Source organism: Diabrotica virgifera, chromosome 1 (genome assembly GCF_917563875.1).
Source record: "Diabrotica virgifera virgifera chromosome 1, PGI_DIABVI_V3a".
NCBI lineage: Eukaryota > Metazoa > Arthropoda > Insecta > Coleoptera > Chrysomelidae > Diabrotica > Diabrotica virgifera.
In genome coordinates this window covers 167,513,905-167,528,948 of record NC_065443.1, presented here as the reverse complement: position 1 = coordinate 167,528,948, position 15,044 = coordinate 167,513,905, and the positions used below count along the sequence as shown (strand labels likewise).

General features: G+C 33.4%; 1 protein-coding gene across 5 annotated transcripts in view; it reads right to left on the bottom strand.

Moving 5' to 3' along the window:
- Positions 1-1,196: 1,196 nt before the first annotated feature.
- The window catches only part of LOC114338775 (centrosomin), a 652,106-nt gene continuing 638,258 nt past the window's right edge, over positions 1,197-15,044 (bottom strand). For all 5 annotated transcript variants that reach the window (XM_050641722.1, XM_050641725.1, XM_050641721.1 and 2 more), the window contains 3 exons: positions 13,444-13,761; positions 8,725-8,954; positions 1,197-4,354 (listed from right to left, as the gene is read on the bottom strand). In XM_050641722.1, coding sequence (XP_050497679.1) covers positions 4,110-4,354; positions 8,725-8,954; positions 13,444-13,761 — 793 coding nt within the window. In that variant the 3' untranslated portion in view covers positions 1,197-4,109. The remainder of the gene's footprint in view (positions 4,355-8,724; positions 8,955-13,443; positions 13,762-15,044) is intronic.

The window sequence follows — 15,044 nt, the reverse complement described above, 5'->3', positions numbered from 1 at the left end:
ACAACTAACGATTTAACTTCTACTTTTTACAATAAGTAACCTTAACAGACTATGTCCAAAGAAACGAACAAACATTGGCACAAAAATTCAGGAACTATCACATCTCACATTGTAAACGTGGGTATATTTAAAAATATGTATATAATACAAAATACAGGTAATTCTACTACAAATACTTATAATTTAAAAGGAAAGGGTGGTACTATGTAAGTACCTATATGGCAGGAATTTTCATTGTATGTTGAAATATGCCACAGGTCCATTAATTTTATGTATCCTTTCTTTCTGCAACATTTAATGCCTTTAATCTATTATTTGATTATTATTACAAAAGAACATTAACAACGTACTAAAGATAAAAAGTTAAGAGAATTTGAAAGAAGTATGTCATAAAGAGGTAAGAACAAAAAATATTTTATCTAATAATAAAACACTGAAAACGTTTGTTTTCTATACTTCCACAGAATTTATTATAACTAAGTGACTACAGCTGTTTCGGCAGAGTGCCTTTCTCAAGTGATATAGTTTACAATGTGTTTGCCTTTTTAAGTCTTCAACTGAAGAGGTTAAAGGAGTGGGGAGCTGTTTGTCTCGAGTTGGTCATTCAGAATTATATCTGTATTTTTCAGTTTATTATTTCCATAGATTCTAAAAAAGATAGCTTAAGGCCTTTATTTTGAATATGCAGAATTTGAAACTCTTCATTGAAAGAATGATTATGATCTAGAAGGTGAAGTGCGTATGTAGAAGTGTCTGTTTTTCTATTGTTGAATGCCCTTTTGTGTTCTGCTATCCGTTTATCAAAAGTTCTGCCAGTTTGACCGATGTACGTTTTCGGACAGTCACCACACGTTAGTTTGTACACACCACTCTGTAGTTGCTTTCTCTTTCGGCTTTTATTGTTCTTAATATATTTGCTTAAGTTGTTGTTAGTTCTGAAAGCTGGTGTTATTCCTTTCTTTTTTATGTATCTGGCTATTTTTGTTGTTATCTTGCCAGTATATGTGAGAGAGCAGAAGGTACTGGGTTCTTTCTGTGGTGGTGGATACACTAATTTCAGGGCTTTCTTATGGAGTTTTTGGTTTAAAATTTTGTTAACTGTTTGTTCGTTATAGCCGTTGTTTACTGCTATTTGTTTAATGATGTTTAGTTCTATCTTGAAGTTATTTTTTGTCATGGGAATTTCTGTCAGTCTATGTATCATGCTATGGTAGGCTGCTACATAACGTAGGCATAACGAACAAACAGTTAACAAAATTTTAAACCAAAAACTCCATAAGAAAGCCCTGAAATTAGTGTATCCACCACCACAGAAAGAACCCAGTACCTTCTGCTCTCTCACATATACTGGCAAGATAACAACAAAAATAGCCAGATACATAAAAAAAGAAAGGAATAACACCAGCTTTCAGAACTAACAACAACTTGAGCAAATATATTAAGAACAATAAAAGCCGAAAGAGAAAGCAACTACAGAGTGGTGTGTACAAACTAACGTGTGGTGACTGTCCGAAAACGTACATCGGTCAAACTGGCAGAACTTTTGATAAACGGATAGCAGAACACAAAAGGGCATTCAACAATAGAAAAACAGACACTTCTACATACGCACTTCACCTTCTAGATCATAATCATTCTTTCAATGAAGAGTTTCAAATTCTGCATATTCAAAATAAAGGCCTTAAGCTATCTTTTTTAGAATCTATGGAAATTAATAAACTGAAAAATACAGATATAATTCTGAATGACCAACTCGAGACAAACAGCTCCCCACTCCTCAACCTTTTCAGTTGAAGACTTAAAAAGGCAAACACATTGTAAACTATATCACTTGAGAAAGGCACTCTGCCGAAACAGATGTAGTCACTTAGTTATAATAAATTCTGTGGAAGTATAGAAAACAAACGTTTTCAGTGTTTTATTATTAGATAAAATGAACTTCCATCAAGTAACGGTCGAATCCATCAAAAAATATTTTAAACTAAGAAAATAAACAGAAGGTCAGAGGTCAAAAGATAAAATTTAAATTTACAAAAAATTACACAAGTGGTAATGAGTATAATCAATAAAAGGTAAAACAATAAGAATCATCTAGGTAGAAAAACAAATGTACGAAGTAGATGGTAACCAGGTGAAAAAGAAAATGTACCAATCACGGAAAATAATGTAGCAAATTTTACAAAATTATGTAAATATAGTGCAGGCTTTCACGGTCAGTGGCCAATTTGTGGTGATATCTTATTTTTTGGGTTCAAAGAGAAAATGTGGAATCATTTCTTACTGATGTTTCGTCTACAACTATGGAGAGCATTATTAAAAGTTATGTGGCAACTGTCTCAATTAATTGGGAACAGATGCGACTGTCACATCGCCTTTGGTAGTGACTATTGCAATTGGAGATAAACATCAGCAAGACATAATTCCAGGCAAAGTATAAACCCCGAACACAACATATCATTATCAAAATAGAGTTAGCTAGAAGTGGCCATAGTAAAGTAGCCAGAAACAAATTTTAAAAATCAATGTGATAGAAAACAATTATTACGGCAATGCACATTCGAATGTACTGAAATTATTTATAAACGTATAATGTAAAAAAATGAGATTAGATGAGTAACAACAGAACACAAATTCTCATAAACAACAAAAAAATCAAAATTCTTTTTAAAATTCACGACAGGAGAAGATAAAGAAAACAATGGTTGTAGCATAAAAAATAATGGAAAAATAAAACATCATTAAAATAAACTGAAAGTAAGAACCAGCTGCAAGATGTTGCAAAAGGAATAAACAAATGAGAAAACCATCAATACCTCTCTTTTGCTGATGATTCCGTAATACTAACGAAGACGAGAAAATAATTAAGATATGTTATAAAAATAATAGTGAATCAGGCAAGATTCACTATTATTTTTATATAAATACAGAGCAGAAAGAAGATGGTCAGTTTATTTTCACGTCTAAAGAAGCAAGACAATATAAATTTTAGATAGTGGACCACTTTACTTATCTGCGAGTTAGTATAGACGTAAAAGGACATGAAAAATTAGAGCTAAAAACTAGATTGGCAAAGGGAAATAAAAAAAATGGCAAGTCTAAGATCACTGTTGAAATCCAAATATGCATCGAGAAAAACAACAATAAGAATTTATCAGACGGTTAATAAGTGATAGTGACAGTCACAGTGACATATGGTAGTGAAGTATGGACAATTTTATCAGATGTTGAAAAATTGTAGAGATGAGAAGAAAAGGGCCAAAAGCTATATTATACGTAGATAAAAATGCGGTGAAATTTTGGTTACGATGTCACATAAGGAGCTAGAAAAACTTTATAATGAACCTAACACCAGCCACTTCGTAAGGTCGTAGGGTTAAATGGATGGTATATGTGATGAGAATGGATGAGAGGATACTAACGATGATGCTGAAATGGTGACCAATCACGAAAAAAGGGGAAAAAGGGTTGACCAAGATAAAAAGATGGTTTGATAGCGTACAAAATTTCAGAAAAATAGAAATTCATTATTGGAGAGAAAAACAATCAGAGATGAGTGGAGGAGAATGGTATATCAATTTGGTAGACAAGGAACATTATTATACTTGAAGTTGCCTAAATGGACAATATGCATATTTATGAAATATGTAATGATTTATTTCTGTTTTAGCCCTAGGCCTACGCAGCCTGTTAAAGATTAAAAATAAATAAATAACATTTAATTATTTTATAGAGTTGATCATTTCAGATGACAACATGATATGATTAATTGTGAAAAATAATAAATTAACATCACTAAACGAAGTGTTAAAAGCAAATAATATGCTTCCATAAAAAACTAAAGAACGATTTGCATAGAATACAACATGCCTGTTTTACTCGAGATTCAGGACCAACTGATACAAGTTTTAACTTCTCTCTCAAGAGTACCTCACTATCTATGGGTCAGCTTGCGATAACATTTTTAATATGACCAATGACACTTAACCATGGAATATAAAATTTGTCTTAGAAAGGCAACATGTTTTCAAACAAGAGATACATACATTTCAAAAATATCTTAACACAAACATGTTTGTGGCATAAACGTAACCACTGATATAAAGTACTTTTCACATCCTCAAGAGATCACTTTCCGAACCGGAATCAAGATTAGCCTTTGCCTGTCGTAGCACTTGACTTGTCTTGTGGATCTGACTACAAATGGTTTTTTCCACTTGCCGCTTGCGTTGATTGGCTAAATGAAGTTGATTTGCCGTTTCTTCCAGTGCTTTTTTCATTCGACACAGCTTTCGTTTCAGATCGTTGTTCTCGCTGGCCATTTCGATATTACGTTGGCAGCAATGCTGGCGGCCTTCTAAAAACAAAAAATAAAATGTATATTATGTATAAACTTATTATATCATGGAAATTATGTCTCATGTGATCATCAACGCAATAAATCCAAATATAAAGTAATATTCAAGAATATTTATAAGAACAAAAAATTTCTTGAAAAAGGAGAAATTTAGAAACGAGAAATGTGAACACTGTAACTAGTAAAACTCATGAGAGTTTATACACCATATTTTAATCATAATAAATAAACCATTGATATAAGTTGAGAAACGAGAAATTTGAACATTTGGTCGATAATCGGAAACAGATTTAGTAAAATTCTTTATGCGAGCTTATGCACCATGTTGTAGTAATAATAAATAAGCCAATTAAATGGAAATTAAAAATCCATCATTATTATCTTAATTTCTATAAATAGAGCGAGAGGGATATTGCACCATAGTGCAGCGACAAGGTTCAAGACTAGCGATTTGTTTAGCGACAGTTTTATTTGGATTGACGCGTACATATACACTCAATGAACGAAATAGTTGGCAGTGAATTGTTCCATGAAATGTTACTTATTGCTTACTAAATTAATAGTATAAAAATTATAAAATTAGAGAATTATACACGTAAAATTATAGTATAATTTTACACGCCACCGAAATTACCCCTCTGTCTCGTCGTATACGCCCACTAGAAACAAAATTATTGAAAATCTAGTCAATTGTGTAAAATGTAAAATTAAAAATCTATAAGGATGTCAAATTTATAACACCCCCATAGAAGACGTCAATATAGTTAAATAGTTTAGTTCTTGGGTAAGCCAAGAGGAAGACCTGGAGGTTAAAATCCGAGTTCGAATTGAATACTTAAGATTCTCATTTCTAAAAATGAAACACCTTTTGACTACTACAACTCTTTCCCTGAATACTAGGTATCGATTCGTGAAAATACAGTGATGAGCACGCTTAATAACCGGCAAAATAACGCAAAAGATGGAAAACATCTAGCAAAGGTGGGAAATTTAGCGATAAAAACCTATTAATTTACATTATATTTATTGTTTCCCACCTTTAGACGTATCAAAGGAGTATGTCAACTAAAATTGTCACTGTCAGAGTGGCAGTTTCCAAACTCGTCCGATACGTCTAAACGTGGGAAACAGGTTTGTTCTAGCAAACAGTCAAACTAGTCAGAAACCGTCAGCAAACAGTTGGTCAGTGAGAGAACATAATACTGGTCACCAGTGCTATCCCCTCTACTCGCGCTGGTCCACTATTCGCTGATGGTTTCAAACCGTTTGAAACTGATGCTAGAACAAACCTAATAAATACAATGTATACTTATAGGTTTCTATCGCTAAATTTCCCCACTCTACAAGTTTCATTTCTTTTTATCTCACAACTTAATATGTTTTCCATCTTTTGCGTTATTTTGCCGGTTATTAGCGTGCTCATCACTGTATACATATTTTATTCTATTCTCTTATATGGGACACAGGCATGGACAATGAAATTAAGTGCTATGAAAAGGTTGGATGCCTTTGAGATGTGGGTGTTACAAAGAATCCTGAAAATCCCATGGACAGAGCATGTTACTAACGAGGCAGTATTGCGTAAAATGGACAATTATAGAGAACTTCTTAACACGTTAAGCGCCATGGCGGTCCCTAGGGACCGCAGCGTATTGATGAAACAGCTACTTGGCCCAGGGAGCATTTTTTCAATATTTTGTCTAGCGCTTAACGTCTCAATATTATCAACAAACGCAAAACCAGTTATATAGGGCATGTGTACAGGGGAAGACGTTATGAGTACTTAAAGTTGTCGATGGGGGAGCAAATTGACGGAAGTAGAGGTCCACGTAGGATGAAATGTTCACAATTAAAAAAATAGAACGGACTAGTCTCGATACTCAACCCTTATTTGTCCAAATTGTTGCCAATCTTCAGAAATAAAGAGGGTCCTCTAAAAAAAAGATTAGCATGCCTTTTTAGTTTTTTGAGCAGCAATTTTGTTTGTAATTTGTGACCAGTTTGGTTTTTGTAATTTAATGTTTTTTTATTGTTTTGAATGTCATCGTTAACCTCATCCCTAATTTCGAATCTAGTCGCTGGGTCCGGTCTGGGTCTCGGTGAATTCGTAACTATTTTAATCCCCGATCCTAATTACAGGCCAACTCTTAACTCTGGCGCGCAGGTAATTCTTCGATAACCCACTAACTACCGGTGAATTAGTAACTTTCATTTTTAAGTAATGTTGATAATTGAATACCGGTATTCCAGGTACGTACCTGTAAAAATTACTCTCTTTGAAGGTGGTGTAAAAGGTATTCATCATTTATGTATTGTCTCTTGGAACAGTAACTAGAGAAAATCCAAATACATTTTGTGAAAATGACTGAAATTCTTGTAACAGATAACAGATTTCGTAATGAGTGCACGTGGGTGTAAGTTATTGGTGGTAAATAATTTTAAATTTCAATTAAAGAAAGTGCTAAAAAGTGGAAAACATTTATGGTACTGTTCTGCATCTGGTTGCAAGGCAACCTGTTATACTGACGGAATCATACGGCCTGCTATCATACGGCCCCTATTTTCATTTTAAAAAATCATCGATTGAGTCATCACGCCCAGATGGATGACGTCACTGGTATGATATGTATACCAAAAAATTAGAATTTAAAAATAAAAATCGACTTTTTTCAGGATTTATCTCCAGAGACGCCCATTCTCGAGAAAATGAATTTATTCCAACTCAAACGTCCTCACTGTATTTGTTTATAAGCCAAAAAATTGTTTATAACTTTAAAACAGTCCTGAGGCCTCTTAGATAATCCGATTTTAATTCTGTAAAGTGTATTGATAGGCAGAGAGCCTCTTTATATGTGAAAAAATTAGCAAACCTCTAAATGGTCTACTTTCTGTTCAGAAAGTTTTTAAAAAATTTGAACTTTTTTAAAAAAATTTAGATTGCAAAATTATTATGCAAAATTTATCAGGTCGATTTTAATGAAATTTGGTGGACGATTTAAGTATGTTATAAGGATTTTCTATGCGAATTACGAAGGTTCTAAGTGCAACCAAAGTTGATGAAAAACACTGAATAAAAAGAGGCTTATTTTGCCCCCTTATTTTGTATTTATTGCAATTTTACAGAAAGGGTAATAATTTAAGACATTTTTAACTAGTCGTATATCATAAAAAATTCAATTATCTTTATTTTAATTTCGTACGACTTTGCTCCAAAATAAATCGTTTTAAAGTTATAAGAAAAGAATGTAGAAAAAAAATAATGTTTTTCGAAATTTTTAAATATTTTAATTTTTTATTAATGTTCCGGGCATATTTGAGAAGGAGCATAAGTCAATTATTATTATTTTTTTATAGGTAGGTACATATAATACACAACATGTGTTTAAGCAAACCAAGAACCATTCGCTTACATAATAATATGCTATATACTGTTCAAATTTATTTCTTACCTTTTAACCTAACAACTATTAAACAATGGTTTCGAATTCACCTGTATAAAGTTGCGAGTTGGTCAGGTAGAAAAGTTATGAATTGGCCGGTGTACATTTTGATTTAAAAAAGTTTGTCATTAAGAGTTACTGAGTTGGCGCGTATCCGCTATACTATATGTTTTACCCTTACAAAGTTTTACGAATATGTCTGTTCTTAAACTAAAAATAATTCATACGTTTCTATAATTTTTCGACTTTTAGACACTCAGGAATCGGTCTTAACCCGGGCAGGTCTCCATTCTTCCTGCTAGTTTCAATATTACCGAGCTCAAGTGAGTTTTAGACTTTGGTGTCATATGAAGAAAGGAAACCCTTTTTCAAAGATGTCTTGACTTCAAATTAACCTCAGAAGTCCTTCGACATATCATTGCTACTGAAATTGGAGTTCTTATTAAATTAAGAAACTTATGGATTTTATATGTAACAAGTACTGATCTTCGAGCTGATAGACTGTTGGACTAGACGTACCTAATCTTCCTAAAAGGGCATAGTATCCCTCAACCTTCCATTTCAATCTCGTTCGTTCTATAACATTTCCGGTTTAACTGTAACGATTAGCTAATCGAGGGACTACACTAAAGGATACATTGAAATGTTTATCCACGCCCACTTACAGCGCCGATCTGAATCATAACAATGGTCATAATGTCTTCTTCAGCCATTAACTTCTTTTTTAGCATCGCTCAGACGTAATTCAATATATTAAAGGTTTTAGATTATATTTATATACAATTCAAAATAAAACTAAATTTTAAATAAATTTAAAATTGTTTTCTGTTTTTTTTTCTCTGTACTGTTTGTTTTACTTGCAATATCCTTTTGACGAAGAGTTTATTTTTATTGAAACACATATTAATATTAACAAAAACAATCTCTTACCGAAATTAGTTTTTTCAATTGGATTATTATCTCCATCCAGCAAATTGTTCATAGATTCTGTGAGCTCTATGGTCTGTAACAATGGTCTACTGATACTATTATGGTGTATTTCTAAACTAGAGAACCTTCCTTGGTCACTTTCGATTCCTAAATCAGGAGATGCACTGGCTTCTTGTCTATCCACTTCTCCCTGTTGTCTATTTCTTGCCACAGAATGGTTCAGATTGTATCTGTAAGAAAGGAATATAAAACAGTTTAATTTTACTCAGTATTTGATGAACGTGTATTATTAAAGGTATAAAAATCACCTGGCAACGCAATGCGTTGACATGTGACTTCCAGAGCTTTCGAGTTGCTAGAGGTGACATTCTGATAAAATATGTAACTATAAGGACAATGAATCTGACTTTACTTAGTAATAAGACATTTACTCAACACACACCACAAAATATGCTAAAAAAGAAGAAACCTTCGTTGTACAAAGAGGCTATTATGTAGCCTTACTAGTCTTCGCTCCGACTAACATTCTACAATACAGAACTATAAAAAGGTATTTAGTGCAGTCACTTAAGGTTTTCACCTCCGATTTCGTTGAACCTCCATCGATTTTCATGGAAATTGGTGAGTAATTAGAGGATACCTCAAGGAACAAAGGTGACATGATGCCAACTTGCGCTTTTACCCTGGGGGTGGATGCCACCCCTTCTCGGGGGTGAAAATTATTTTATTAAAAATAATACCATAAGTCGATAGAGCGACAAATTATAAGCAAAATTTGTTATATAAAGTTATTAAAATAAATCAACACTTTTTGAGTTATTAAAGACCAAAGATTTTATTTTTTCGTAAAAAATGCATGTTTTAAATCGGTTCTTCACGTATAAATCAAAAAAGAAATAATAGCTTTTACAAAAACTTATTATTACTGAAATTGAAGATAATAAAAAATTGAATACATTCCTCACATAAAGAACTAAACCGATGTTAGTTCAAAGTGAGTTATTGGCAATTGAATGTGTATTTTTTTCGACGAGTACTCAAATCTAAGTATTCAAGCTTAAATAACGGGAAAACGATGCAATGTATAAAATGCTCCTTCTAAACATTTGCCAAAAAACTTCGGAATACCTATCAAATGAGTTTCAGAACAAGGTAATAACGTCAAAATTAAGCAAGTTATAATGAAAATAAAATAACCGGTTCGAATTTTTTAGGAAAAAGTGAAAAATAAAACATACGCTATTTCCACAAAAATTAAAATTTATGTAATCCTTACAAGAACTTCTTTATACATATTAGCATAAGTAATGTGTTCGATAATTTTGACCGGTTTAGAAGGCATATTTTTGAAAAAAAGATATAATTTAAAAAAATCATAATTTAAAAATTATTGTAATTCTCATATTCTTTTGATAATAACTCCAAAAACATTCAATATACGTAAAAAATGATATACTTACAGTGTAGTCAAAAGTCCGTACCCCCACTCTTATCTTTTGAACGGTTATACCTATAATAGTGAAATTTGGAGGGAGGAAATAAACGGATGTTAGCTTCTTAACTAGTCATGACAGGTGACGTAATAATGACAGATGACGTTACACAGCCACGGTGACCGATAATTTTAAATGGGATCTTATGGCAAGTGATACCTCGTTTGAAAGGTATTCAAAATACCTATTCAGTAATATTAATTTTTTTGGGCTTAAGTTGATTTTGATTTTAGTGAATAAATTAAATAAATATAATATTGTAGTTTGACATTTAATTAATAAAAATTCAAATGTCCGCCTTTGGTTTTTTTTTGTCAAAAAAGTTGACTTTTCAATTCTCTAGTAGTTTTTACGTCAACGTCAACCTTTTTGACAAGTAATCATAGGCGGAATTTTTAATTTTTATTAATTAAATGCGAAACTACAATTTTATATTTATTTCATTTATTCATCAAAATTAGCTTAAACTCGAACAAAATTAGTATGACTGAATAGGTATTTTCAATACCTTTCAAACGAGGTATCACTTGCCATAAGGTCTCATTTAAAATTATCTGTCACAGTGGCGCTGTAAAGTCATCTGTCACTATTACGTCACCTGTCACGACTAGATAAGAAGCTTACGTCCGTTTATTTCCTCCCTCCAAATTTACTATTATCGGTATAACCGTTTAAAAGATACGAGGGGGGTACGGACTTTTGACTAGCACTGTATAACCAAATTTTAGATTTTTCTGTGCCAAATATTTTACCTGTTTAACTATTTCTATAGGGTAAAAAATAACCGAGATAGAAACGTTTAAATCTTAAATTTTGCTGTGGGAACCATGCAACCGGGGTCATTTAACCTATTTTTAAAAAAGTAAGGGGTTTAAAAGATTAGGGTCAACGTGCTTAAATAGAACTTGGTATTAACTTTCAAACAGTTTTTACATGAACCTGATATCGTAAACACAAACGGAGTTATAAAAAAAAACTAACATTTTTTGGAAAAATTTTTAAAAGATAAATTTTGAAAACATTTTGGAGCATAAATTTGAACGCTAACAACATGTTCGGGGGCTCATTTAATAGATATTTTTAAGTACTTTGACAAATGTTTAATAAATTTATGTTATAAAATGCATCAATTTCCCGTTCTTTCAGCTTGAATACTTAGTTTTTTACTCGCCGAAAAAAAAAATATACATTCAATTACCCATAACTCACTTTTAGTTAACATTAAAAGGTTTTTGTAGTGAGGGGTTTATTTCATTTTTTATTAGCTTCAATTTTGATAATAATAACTTTTTTTGTAAAAACTTACACTTTTTGAGTTATTGATGAAAAATTGGTTAAAAACATGCATTTTTCTCAAGAAAAATTAAAATCTTTGATCTTTAATAACTCAAAAAGTTTTGATTTAGTTTAATAACTTTATATAACAAATTTTGCTTGAAATTTGTCCTTCTATCGAATTATGGGGTTATTTTTAATAAAATAATTTTCACCCCCGAGAAGAGGTAGCATCCACCCCCAGGGTAAAAGCGCAAGTTGGCACCATGTCACCTTTGTTCCTTGAGATATCCTCTAACCACTCACCAATTTTCATGCAAATCGATGGAGGTTCAACGAATTGGGAGGTAATAGCTCATATCCACCTTCAGTGACTCCACTAATAGGTTTCGAAGTAGAATTACTTTTTCTTCTAAACGCGTCGACATATAACTTGGCGCGATGCACATTTACGTGTTTTCAAGCTGCGTGCACGCTGCGGGCACGCTGCGGGCAAGCTACGGGAGATCGCTGTATCGCATACTCGCGTTCACTACTATGTACAGCATATAAAGTCCTCACGTATATTATAAACCAGCGGCTCCAACCACTAGCAGAAAATATTATTGGAGAGTATCAGACGGGCTTCCGACCGGGAAGATCGACACTGGATCAAATATTTACAGTCGAAACAGATCTTAAGCAAAGCATGGGAACACGATGTTGATGTTCACAACGTGTTTGTGGACTTCAAACAGGCATACGACTCAGTCAAAAGGAACAAACTATGCTATATATTGGCTGAATTGGCAATACCACACAAGCTAATAAGACTCATTAAAGCCACAATGGATGAAACTCAGGCATGTGTACGAATACAAAACCAGCGGACAGACTTTTTCAACATTTCGCAGGGACTAAAGCAGGGAGATGGGCTGGCCCCAACATTGTTTAACCTGGCACTGGAGTATGCGGTTAGGCAGATGCAAACTGGACGAGGAAATCTACTGACCAACCGAACGGTTCAACTGGCCGCTTATGTTGATGATATTAATATTATGAGTAGAACATCAACAGGAGCACAGGAAACATATGCAGAGTTAAAAACACAAACAAAAAGGCTAGGTCTGGAAATTAACACAGAAAAAACAAAAATAATGACTCAGACGAAAGGAAATAAACTCCCAGAAAACATTATACATGAAGATGACATTGAAACGGTTGAAAAGTTTACATACCTGGGAGTAGAAATATATGCCGACGGATCAGAAGATGGAGAAATACGGAAGAGAATAACGCAGGCAAACAGAGCTTATTTTGTCCTATCCCATATATTTCGGTCTAAAAGTGTCCACTGAAATACAAAGATGAGAATCTATAAAACCTTAATTCGACCAATAACAAGCTATGGCAGTGAAGCCTGGGTCCTGAAAGAAACATCCAAAAACAAACTCGACACATTCGAAAGGAAAGTACTTAGGAGAATACTAGGACCTGTGAGGGAAAACGGAATCTTCAGAAGTCGATACAACAACGAGCTTTATCAACTTTATAAGGAAACACCCCTGTCAGACTTCATTAGAATACAAAGATTGCAATGGGCCGGACATGTGATAAGAATGGGAGAGGATAGGCTACCAAAACGAGCACTGAATGCTAGAATGCAAGGGAAGAGACCGGTTGGGAAGCCACGAAAGCGCTGGGAGGACACAGTAAACAGCGACGCACAAGCCCTTTTAGGAGTCCGTGTATGGAGAAGAGCAGCCACAGACAGGCAAGGGTGGAGGCAAAAAATAAAGGAGGCCAAGGCTCAATTTGGGCTGTAGTGCCGTAGAAGATACTCGCGTGCACGCCGCGGCTCGTGGAAATGTAACTCTAGTTTGTCCAAGCACTACCTCCAAAGACATGCAATTTAAGAGGGTAGTAGACCAAAACATAATGAATAAGAATTGTCTAAAAATAAATTACCCACCCTATACATTCTTCTATATTATCCTCCGAACTATAACTGGGATGCGAGAACTGCCTCTGGAATCCTCCACTTTGTTGATAGCTCCCACCGACCGTACTTAAATTGGGCATTGTCGCTGAAAGTTCGACACGGTTGGTTCGTACAAATCGGTTGTGTAATTCCGCGTTGTTTGATTCCAAAATGCTTATTTTCACTTGTAGCTCTGATTTTTGTTTTTGTAGTGTAGAAATCTGAGCTTGGTAATTATGTGATACACCCTCGAACTCTGAACGGATTTCTGCCAATTGCTTTTTGAGCTCCATGTCTCTTGCGCTGTATCTGAAACATATTGATATACATATTAATTACTCACATATAATACACAATAATACGCTCACCAGCACAAAATTCCGCCACCCAAAATTTTTGGTTAAGTTTGACAATCTAACTTTATTATTTGTACTCCGATTTTCAAGATTTTTGCATCAGTTTGTAGGTACATACACACACCTGCAAAATTAGCCGAACACCTTAAAAATGGGACATGTTTGATGTGTCGAATTTCCTAAACCAGTGGTCCGATTTGAGTGATTCTTTTAGTATGTTCTAGCCTTATTATTTAAGAATATCGTTGTAATAATATTATTGCTAGACAGGTAAATATCATTTTATCCTGGGTGTACTAATCATACTGTGTTTTTTTTTTCTTAAAGTTTGGAACACCCTGTGTAATATTCTAGCATATGAAGAGTACAGGGGAAAAACAAGGAATGTCACTTTTTCATGAATTTTAGTTTTTCTCGTCATATGGTAGCAAAAACTGAGTACTATCGACTAGACTATCGATTCAGAACAATAACCAGAAAGATAAGTCTAAATAAATGTTTTAAGAATTTGTATCCAGGCGAAGGACCAGGATTGTCCGCACGCCACTGGACAAAAATAAGGAATGTTAGCAGTTTTTTGGTGCATTATTAAATTAATAACTTAATATAGATTAATATTATATTAAGATTATAGACCAATAACTGCTAGAATTCTGCTAAAAATCTCCTAAGTAGTTTTTAGATATCATAAGAATTAAACCTTTATTGGTGTTTATCTCAATATGTATAAAATGTGACATTCCTTGTTTTTCCCCTGTACTTTTCATATGTAAAATATTAAAATTAAAACTCGATTGTAGACTTAGGCGTTCTCAACATTTTCTTTTTTGATTCATTTACTTATGCGGGATAATAAAAAAGTTATTTGCCTTAACAACTATCCATATTTTTCATCAATAAATCCTCATAGTAGGGGAGGAAAGTATGCTAAATTTGCAGTTATTCAAGCGTTATGGGGAAATATTGGATTGTGAAGAGTATGTGCTAAAACCAGAAAAAGGTTAAGTTAGGTTTTTCATAAAGTGGGGGGACTTTTCATTGTTTAATTTAATTTTCCATTTTGAAACAATCGTTTTTTTTTTCGATTATAGCGCTATCTACCCATAATTCGAAAAAATGTGTCGAATAAAATTTGCTTTTTTTACGTAAACAATCCAAATCTGCAATAAAAATTGGGGGCTCCTATTTAAGATTTTAAATGAAATCCCCCACCCCACCTCCGTGAAGTCTCGTGTT